The sequence below is a fragment of the Nicotiana tomentosiformis genome, chromosome 1 (genome assembly GCF_000390325.3).
Source record: "Nicotiana tomentosiformis chromosome 1, ASM39032v3, whole genome shotgun sequence".
Taxonomy (NCBI): Eukaryota; Viridiplantae; Streptophyta; class Magnoliopsida; order Solanales; family Solanaceae; genus Nicotiana; species Nicotiana tomentosiformis.
The window spans coordinates 159057343-159068428 of record NC_090812.1 but is presented as its reverse complement, the minus strand read 5'-3'; the positions used below and the strand labels follow the sequence as shown (position 1 = coordinate 159068428).

The 11086-nt window shown below is 33.2% G+C and overlaps 1 protein-coding gene across 1 annotated transcript; it reads right to left on the bottom strand.

Annotated features, from left to right (window-relative positions):
* Nucleotides 1-7161: 7161 nt before the first annotated feature.
* LOC104098657 (U-box domain-containing protein 1) lies at nucleotides 7162-9030 on the bottom strand. The gene is made up of 2 exons (XM_009605446.4): nucleotides 8571-9030; nucleotides 7162-8000 (listed from the first exon to the last, which is right to left on the bottom strand). Exons 1-2 carry the CDS (start codon nucleotides 8958-8960, stop codon nucleotides 7383-7385), a joined length of 1008 nt encoding a protein of 335 aa, XP_009603741.1. The 5' UTR covers nucleotides 8961-9030; the 3' UTR covers nucleotides 7162-7382.
* Nucleotides 9031-11086: the final 2056 nt, after the last annotated feature.

Here is an 11086-nt window from a genome sequence, read left to right as displayed (position 1 = left end):
CTACCGTACTTATTGTTTATCTTTTCTAAGATTAGTCGAAAGATATCATGTAATAAAAATAAGAATCCCAAATGATCTTGTAGGTTAAAATATTTTATCAGCAATCAGTATGTAACTACTGATCCTCTAATTATTAAGTGTAAAACTAAATAAAATAAATTTGCTATATATATGCATCAGATGCAAGTAGAAATTTTCCATACCGATATTGAATTAAAAGGGGCCCACAATGCCAGCAGCAGTGGGTCCAGAGGAAATCATACTTCACACAACGTAAATAAGAAATGCCTTTGCCCTTTACAACAGCAACTCTTCCATTACAATAATACTGGTGGAAAGCTCATTTGTCGTAAATTAATCTAATAATCAATATTAGATTATTAGGTATAAAAGCATATATATTAAGATCCACGAAAACTCCTCCGTTTGTGTGACATAAAATAATAATTAAACACAGAAGGGCGGGTTTAGGGGCGGAGGGATTCACAGAACCCTTCGCCGAAAAATTACACTGTATATATAAGGTAAATCTATTTTTTATTTTATCTATTATGTTTTGAATCCTCTTAGTATAGCCCAAAAGCATAGCTTAGTAGTCAAGACTGTTCAAAATAATTGTAAAGTCATTGGTTCAATTCCTACTAACTATAAAATTTTTTAACTTTTTTCTTTTTTGAACCCGTTAGCGAAAATTCTGTCTCAGTGACTAGTGACTGCACAAGTAGATATAACATGCGAAGGCAAAGGTATGAAAGTAGGACTGACAAGGATATAATTGTGGTAGTGTACATATAGGATTCTTATCAAAGGTCTAGAGTTTTAGGGCTGGGTACGAAAAAAATCTTTTGCTACTGAGTTTCTTGTCTTTCATCCTTCTTTGTTATAGGATCTGCGCAACAAGAACAAGAGCGCTTCCACTTTCTTTTTGTTTGCCACCATTAGACTGAAAATTAATATTTCGCGAAAAGTCCTTATCACTGTAGAAAACTGGCATTCTCCTATAGTTGATCAAGCTATTGAATCTGGTGATGACCGGTGTGATAATGCCAAGCAAAAGGAAAAGAAAAGGTAAGACTTTGATCATGCAATTGTTGCAGCAATTTCTCATTAGCGAGCGTAAGTATGATGGACAAAATTGGACGAAAAAATGAGCAGCAGTACTAATTTGGAGCTATATGCATTCATCCTTTTCAAAATCAAGTGTAATTTTGCTACATGCAATGTTCAGTCAATATAGATGAGGTCTTCGACTGATCTAAAAATGTTTGATGATAGAATTAATCAAGACTTAGCGCTAGTAGGAGATTATAGATACCTTTTCCCCAAGATATTGGTTTTAAGCTCCTGCGGGTGACTTTTTGTCTTACGACACGGCATGGTAATTGATCGAGTGCGCTTTCCATTCTCCTACTCCCACTCCTGGAAGGAAAGTGCTAAAGGGCAGGCATACTCGATTTAAAGGAGAGGAAATCTTGAAAGAATCGATTACGTTTTTCATATGAACTCCTCTTATAGATAGACAAAAAAATCGAACAGATTTTTTTTGTAGCACTTCGCCTCTCTTTTTATTTATTCTTTTATTTTTTTTGAAATTGAGTCAAAAAATAAAAAATATTCGAGTTAGTTATAAATTATGAACTAATGAACTAGCCTTATTAATTAGAATTCAAATTCTTAATTTAATTATAATTATTACAAGATATCTTTATTTATATAATAACATATACAAATAGTAAACCGCTTTCTTAAGGGCCTCCAACGCCTATAAATAGAAGCTTCTTTCAGTCTCTATTTGAAAAAGGGAGACGGGGAGGAATGTAGAAGTCGGCAAAAAAACACTTTGAGTGTAGTCATGGATTCTTTTATAAGACTTCAAGAAATTTCGTAAGAAATCTCTCAAGTCGAAGAGGAGAAGCTCCGATCGGAGCAAAGGCTGGGTCTGTTCTGGGAGTTTTTGCCTCCTCTCGACCCTGAGGCTGTAGCAAAGATGATGCAAGAGATACGGAACCACATTCGCGGTCTGGAAGAGAGGAAGGAGGCCCTCCTCCTCGAACGAAGGGAACTAACTGCGCGGGTCGCCCGCATAGCTTCGGATTCCCATAGAGAGTAGAATAGAAGAGTCCGTCGACTTTTTTTAGTTTTAGAAGGTTTAAATAAGTGTCTGTAGACGCAAAATAATGTATTTTAATTTAGGGTGTTCTTTATCTTTTTTAGCGGAGCATGTATGGCAAAAACCCTAGTTTAAAATATATACTACTTATGCCAATATAATAATTAAGATTTTTTCGTATAAATGTGCTGAAAATGTTATTCTTTTCTTTCTTTTTTCTTTCTATAGTGGAGATAGTCGCACGTAATGATAGACATATTATTAAAGGACTCTACCTTCACTTTCTTATCTTTGCTAACTAGAAATAAACCTTCACGAGTTGAGTAAAAGCACCTAGCCTATCTTACTCTTCCTATGCAAAATAGCAGTTCGTCCAGACGTCTTCTAGCTTCGACCAACCAAGAGGGTTCCTTATATAAAGGAAGAAAGTTTCAAGAGTGATCTTGCACACTCCAACCATTCAGGTCTATGGCCATCGAGAGCTTTTTTCCACGTTGACTTGCTTTGTCTTGCTTACCGGCTAGGAAGTTTTCTCCAAAAAAAGGGACTAACTCTAAGGATGCATATATTTAAGTAAGAAACCCAACAGGAGAAAAGATCACAGCTGGTCTAAGAGCCGAAAGAGCTCAACTGGCTTAGTTGTAGAGGGCGACTGAAAAGGAAGCTCGACCCACAGGGAGAGCAGTAAGCAGAGAGATATTATGAATGAAAAAAGTAAAGAAAAAGTCATCTCATGACTGGAACTGACTCAAGGCAAGGGAAAATTGCTTTTACTTCTCGAAGATAGGTTGAAAATCTGTTACATAATAAGCTACTTTTCTTTCATAAGCAAATGTACCTGGTGCTTTCGTATGTAGAGAATGCTTTTAGCTCTTTTCACGACTCTGCTCCTATCTCATCTACTACTCTAGCTAATTGTCCACCCTTTTCAAGTGTGATTTCTATGTTATGTATGGCCGTGCCTAAGGGCATATCGGTTGAAGTAGATTCTTCTTTTGATCAATCAAAATCTCTTCCCAAAGTGTACAAGCTTCTTCCAAAGCATGCGATTTTCTGGATGTAGATGATGATATCTATATAGATGGATCTTATATATATCGTAGAATGAAGTACCACATGGGTGGTTATATATATATATATATATATAAATCTGCCGAATCACTCATGTTATGATCTTCTACATCCTGGGTCTTCCCGTTCCGTTATCTGGCTTATGTTCTTCATGTAGCATTCAGACTGAATGACTCTATGAAATTACATCGATACTTCCACATATTATGGGTAACGTAGGAGACATCTCTATTTTTCCCTCGAGGAATATTTAGAATTCCCATTACTTAACTTTCAAATCGCCTTTGGCCATCAAATGAAATGTGAATAACCCGTTCTCCTCTCTTTGAAAGAAGGGGCTTTTTCGGTTTTGTCGGTGCTTGAAACAATTTTATCTTCTCCATATTACTATATCTCTAAAGTCAATATTTTTATATGAGGAACTACTGAACTCAATTACTTGTTGCCGTGACTCTTCAGTTTTCTGTTGAGGTCTATCCTGCAGAAATACTCAAATTGGATTAGTGATCGATTTCTAGGTTTCGTCGTAAACCTAATTGGTTATTTCCAATTACGTAAATCAATAGTTCAAACCGCACTCAAAAGTAGGGTATTTTCTAATTTTATAGGAACTTTTGTACCATAAACAATGGTATCATAAATTATAGCCCCTATGGGATGTAAAATATATCTCTTCTCACCATCCCCACAGTGTTTGAGAAAAATATATGCATTTCGATTAGGGTCGTATTCTATGGTTACGATTCTACCATATATGTCTTTTTCATTCCGTCAAAAATAGATTTTACGGTATAGACGCTTATGACCTCCCCCTTTATGCCTTGCGATAATGATTCCTCTGGCATTACGACCTTTACCATAATGATGTTGTCCATATATCAAATTATTTCGTGGATTGGATTTCACTTGACTGTCTATGATTTCATTGTGTGTGCTCGGGGGTAGAAGTTTTGTATAAATGTATCGCCATGCTATTAAGTATTTTTATTTAAATTCTTTTCTTTCTAAGAGGTGGAATAGAATAACCCGGTTGAAGCATAATGATCATACGTCTGTAATGCATTGTATGTCCCATAATAGGTCTCATTCTTCTACTCTTTCCCGGAAGTCGATGACTATTCATAGCTATTACCTTGACACCAAATAAGAGTTCGACCCAGTGCTTTATTTCTGTCCTAGTTGATCCTGATTCGACATTAGAAGTATATTAATTTTTCCCCAATAACCTAATACTTTTGTTTGTAAATATTGCATATTTGATTTCATCTATAAATCGATTTTCTTCCCTATGAGTTAAAGTCTCAATAAGAATGTTAGTTCTTACTGTTCATTATGATATGAATATACCACATCAATTCGTTATGTATGGATGATGAGATTCCATTGATACAGAGCCAATTTCAATAGACTTATTGGAGGGTCCCATTGGCGTGCATCCAGTAGGAATTGAACCTACGAATTCGCCAATTATGAGTTGGGCGCTTTAACCATTCAACCATAGATGCAAAAAAGACTCAGCGAGTGAAATAGAGTTCCAACAGTGTGATGAAGAATAGATCTGAGAAAAAGACTTTCATTTTCAGTCTCTTATTTATTTATTTTTAATTGATTTTTTAATTTTCTAAAAGAAAAATCTAAAAGGATAATTAAGGTGTTTGCAAGTTGACTTAAATACCAATGATATAATTAATGAGACTTGTGTGCTAGCTGGAGACAATGAATATTACCTACTGAAATAATTGAGATGTTTGCAAATTGATTTGGATACTATCCTCAAATAAAAGAAATTGCTCTCTATGAATAATATTGAAGGGCTCATCAAAAAGCTAAAAGAAAAATAAAAGTGTATTATTCCTTTAAAACGATTTCGAGAAAACAAAAAAGAGTAAAATAACTACTAAATTCAAAGATTAGTTTGAGCGCAAAATATATAGGTATGATGCTCTTTTGGCTCTTTGATAATAACAAATTAAAAATAAATTTTAATGATAAATTATTTTGGTTACCACTAAGGGTTGTGAAGATGTATAAAGATCCTTTATACTTAGCTAGAGGTCTCGACTTCAAGCTCTGAAAATAAAAATAGAAAAGCTCTGAAAATAAAAATAGAAATATTGGTAGTAGGGTTGGACATAGTTTGGGCAAACTCGAAATCCAAATCGAAATACGAATTGTTTGGATTTTTGGTTTGGATTTTCAGATTATGGATTGGATTTCAGATTTAATTTTAATTTTAATTTTTTTTATTTTGGATTTGATATTGGATTTGGTACTTCAGATTTTTGGATATCCAAAAATTTTAAATTTTATATTTAGTTCATTATTCATATGCCAACAGTAACAAGCCCAATATTCTAACCATTAGACATAATCTCATATATTTAATACTAAGTTACTATCAGAATACTTTCTATTTTGGACATGATTTTACTATTGCTACTTTTTATCGGCCTTACTAATATTTTGTTGTATTTTTTTTATGATGATTTCATTACTTGAATACTTTATCTGGATGCTTGTTGTGAAAATGAAAAACTTTTTAGTCAATTTAACATGAATACTTCATTTGGATGTTCATTATCGTAGAAGTTAGAGAAGAAACATCTCAACTTATAAGCTCAAAACCAAAAATTCAAAATATCCAAACCGATTAATCCGAATCTAAACTTAAAAAGTTCGATTCAATCCGAGTTTATTTGAATTATCATTTCTTCAATCCGAAAACCGAAAATTCAAATCGAAATTTTCATATCCAATTCGAATTACCCGTTAGTGGAGAATATTTCCCCCTCTGATGACTGCTGAGCCTCACGTAACATAAATATTAAGATTACTCCAGACTTCAAAGTAAATTTATTTCGGTGTATACGAAAAATATACGGATCCGGCCTATTATATGTGGGTTCTCATGAATAGAGTAACTTTTGTATATATCCTATATATGTATTAAAAATTTACTAAATATTTGATTATAAATCCCATTATATTTACTTAAGATCGTTATAAAAATCGTAAACTTTAAATTCCGGATCCTTTGGGACATCTACTCTTTCGCTCTCTGTGCAATAGTGCAATGTCCTACCTTTTTCAGTACCGATGAATGATGACCTAACTTCATTTCTGCCTCAGCAAACTCTGTGTAATAAAACTACAGACGATACAGTACTGCATGCAGTTTATATCAACCCCACCACCACGTGAAGCTGTCCCAAAAACCCAACACTTTTTTCAACAAAATCTATGGTAAGTTTCAGGTGATAGTTTAATACTAAGGAAAATAATCCAAGACTTCGTATACTCCCTCCGTTTTAATTTTATGTGAATTTATTTGACTAGACACAAAGAGTTTAAGAAAATAAAGAAGACTTTTAAATTTGTGATGTAAAATGAGGGACATATATTTTGTGTGGCTATAAATCATTAAATAAATATAAATTGTTTCCAAATTAAAAAATATATAATTTTTTTTTACATAGACTAAAAAATAAATAAATTCAAAGGAGTATATTATATTATTATTGCATGGAAAGCTAGATATACCCTCTTATTTAATTCTTTCGTGGATTAACAACATAACAGGTTGGGTTCTACGCTTCTACTTCAATATATTGTGTATATAAAATCCAACCATGGATTGTACAATTGAAATTTTTAAGGTTTAGAATCGTATTCCCTTGATATTATTCAATTATGTTTTCTACCTATTATTACTAAGTTAATTTTTTTTAAAGAAAGTTAAAATTGACAAAATTAAAAGAGCCATAAACAGATATTAAAACGTTAAATTTAAGAGTTCAATCTTTAAAAATATTAGCATAAAACTTATTGTACATTATTCAGAATAGACTTTAGTGAATTTTCACCTAGTCAATGTTTTATGTCAAAAATATCGAAATCGTTAAACAGATACAAGAAAATAGAGACAGTGAGAGTAAAATTATCCATTTAACCGGTTTTTACTTCCATAACATAGTAGTATATTGTTATAAATCAAGGTAATTTGTACTTATTATATTTCGAGGTCAAAACTCGAGAAATTACACTTCTAAGAAGTAAAGATTTCAATTTTTACGGTATTTACATTCAAATCTAAAACTAATATATAACAAATTATTAAGAAAAAAAATTAAATGAAAATGGCTATTTTCACACGGAGCATAGGTCACTAGTTAAGCATTACTTATTAAAAACAAACAAGGTTTCAAACGGGTCGGGGCTCCACTTCCTCCACTTCCTGGGTCGGGTCGGGCTGTCCATAATTTTGCAGGATTTTTAGAAGCTGAGCCCCTTTTCTCCTCCCTCTAGCACTACAATCACCTTGCAAAGCCAACATCACCGCACGGGCCACCTCTTCCGGCGGAGCATTCACCGGCGCACCGTCACACGCGCCGCCGTATATCACCGCCAGCACACCAATAGCATATTCCTTCCCTCGACTCCCTTCCAATCTCCCCATAACTTCCACCATCATCGGTACCGCCAGCGCGTGCGTCCTTACTTCCTCCGCCCCTTCCGCCACCATACACAGCAGTTCCAACGCCGCTAACGACCGCTCTGCCGCCGCAACTTCCAAGTCCGACAAAACTTCCACCACTACCCCTACAGCTCCTGCCTCGACCGCCACGTGTCGGTTATTCTCCGACAAACAAAGTGCTAATAATACTTTGCTTGCTGATTTTGATATTTTTCTGTCCTTTAAACACCCCACTACCCCTTTCATCACTGTCTCCGGGCAGGTCACCGAATTTCCGCCGCCGTCAACGGGCGCCGCCACTGGGTTTGGAACAAGTGAATGCTCCAGCATGTGCATTGCCTTAACCTTGTTTAAAAATTAAATGAAAAATGAACAATCAGAACAAAGTAAAGGAGCGGTAAAGAAATTTAAAAATGGTATTTAAAAAAATATAACATGCCTTTTTATAAGCATACATTCAAGCAAAAAATTCAAAAAAAAAAAAATTCAATTACTAGCACAATTTGAACGTATATATTGTATTATTATTTTGACTAACAAATTCTAAAAAATAGCACAATTATGTATTTCCATAGAAATTAATAATATATATATATATTAAAAGACAAATTCAGAATTTAAATTTAAAGGGTTTAATTTTCGAACTGTTATTAGCAAGAATATATTTTTTAAAATTATAGATTTAAAGTTCAATATTTTTTTTAAAAATAGCTCATTTTTATGTATATAAAATTCGTGTCGAGAATGCTAGTAGAGTTGAACTAGTTGATTGTATGCTCCTCATTAAACATGCATATTTATAGGCTTATAAAACAAAATTTTCGGAAAAAATCCAACTATTATCACAATTTAAATACCTATTCTATTTTCATTTTGACTAACAAATTGTTAAAAAAAAAGGATCATAAAAACAACCTTGTCCAAGTCGGAACAAGTAGTCAACTGTAATTCCGCCACGTGGAATAACTCCTCCAAATTAGTGCACAAAACCGGAGGTTTAACTTTCGTTATCTGCATATCTTCTCTTGGTGGGCGTTCTTGTGTGTAATTAGTGTGTAATGGAAACCTCCATTGAGTGAAACTCTGTGAAGTATTAGAAGATGATGAAGACTCCGATGAACTCGCCGGAGGCGGCGGTAATGGTAACGGAGTTGGCTCCGGTAGGTCGTCGGAAAGTGAAATGGGGAGGGTGGGTGGTGCGGTGGTAGTAGGGCTGAGAACGGTTTGAGTACAGCGGCGGAAGAAACCACAAGAAAAGAGGTGATTTGGTGAGGTTTTGAGCTTAGTAGGGTTATGGGTTTTCATGTTGAAGAAAATAAAGAGTGTGTGAATTTGGTGGTCCAATAATTGTGCATGTGTGAATGAGATAGTTCACTCAATATAAATGCATATATTGATTCAAAATTTATACTACTAGCTAGTACTATACTATAGTACGTATATTAGTTGGTGTTACATGAAATACAATGACTCAATATAGTATATCTTCTTGTTGATCAAATTTCGAACTTAGTAGTAGTTTCATTTTATGCAGAGGCGTATCTAGGGGTAAGCAACTGACGAAAATCTTGTATATTAATATGTATATATTTTGAAAATAGTTAATTTAAAATAATTGACCCCTTGAACACTAAAAATCTTTAGGAAACACTGGTTAAGTGTAGAATAATGTGCCTCATTTGCGTAAAAATTCTGGGTCCGTATATGATTTTACGTGAACCTATTTGACTGGATATAAGTTTAAGCAAGAAAGTGTTTTAAAACTAGTGACTTAGATATGTCTTAGTCCAGTATAAAATGAAACAAAATATGCCTATATAGAGATGTGTTATATTTTTAGGAACCGACTATAAAGAAAATAATGTCACATAAAATAGAACCGGTGAATTATAGACGAGTTCAAGTATGGTGGACAGAGAATACTGTATAGATCTTTTATACTAAGCTCCCGTTTGGCCATAGATTTTGGTTTTATTTTTCAAATATTTTTTTGAAAATATTGTTTGTTTATGAAATATGATCATGTTTTGGGGGGGAGGAAATTTCAAAAATTTCCAAGTTCTCAAAAACTGATTTAGAACAATTTTTGAGTGAAATTTTTTCTTCCACTCACAAAACTTCAAGTTTTCTTCAAAGAAAATGCATGGTCAGACACAAATTTAACACAACTTCAAAAAAATCGTTTTTCAAGTTTGTATCGAATCTATATTCAAACTAGCTAAGTATTACGTTAAGTTGACCTATAAGAAATAAGTAATTTTTCACTTAATTTTCATAGGGAACTTGATATATGATAATGTAATTAATTAAACTAATACTGTAAATATAAAAAGAAAGTTTAAAGATATATTCAGTAATGTAGTAAAATTCAGAAGTAGCAGTGAGGTAGCTGTGTTTTTTAGCCTGCAAAAATGATGGGGACTACTCCATTTTTGACTGATCGAAAAGAAATATAGAAAGCCAGTATTCTCGCGGTGGTTCTATTGGCTGTAGGCACGTGCATGTGAACCCCATGCACGTGAACTCGGCAGAGGAACCTGTTTATTAAGTTACTCATTGAATTACATATTTATACTAGGTTTCAACTTTTAAGGAAATTTGTTTCAAAGGAATATGAAATTTTTGTAAGAACCAACCTTTTTTATTAGTTTAATTTCTATACATTGATACCTAGAGATGGAGCGTCGATTTAAATTTTATGGGTCATAAATTTTAAGATAATGACATCACGTGTTACTAACTACAATATATCCAATATTAACCTATATCGTATGGTCTGAAAAGGGTAGTGTATATGCATACCTTACTTCTACCTTTGTGAAGGTAGAGAGATTATTTTCAATAGACTCTCGACTCAGGAAAATATAAATATCACATTAATTAAGAGATCATGTGTTACTAACTAAATTTTAAATTTATTTTTTGTATAATAAATTTGAAATACAAATATAGAATTTTGACTAAAGCCTACTGGATTTAAATTACACTAACCAGGGCGGCTCTAAGATAAGGCAGTTGAAGACCTTACCTTAGGTCCCCAAAAATAGAAAATACTATCTTAGTATTATATGAAAAATGCAATTTTTATTAAGAAAAAATTCAATTTTTTATATTTTTTAAAATTTGATTACGGTTATATGATTGAGCTAGTAAATAAATAATATATTTACCTTCTCTCTCATTAAATAGTGTACTCTTTTTTCTTTAATGTTTTGATTATTTTAGCCTTTAATTTCAATTCATATTCTCTGAATTCGTTATTTCTTTTTGTCATATTTGATTGATCCATACATCAAAATGCAAGTTCTTCGGTGTCTCATATTTTTTAGCTAAGAAATTCTCGAGGGCAATGGCACACAATTCGAACTCGAAAGATAATGAGTCCACCCCTCTATTCGTTTTCACGTAAATATTATACTTATGTATGCGAG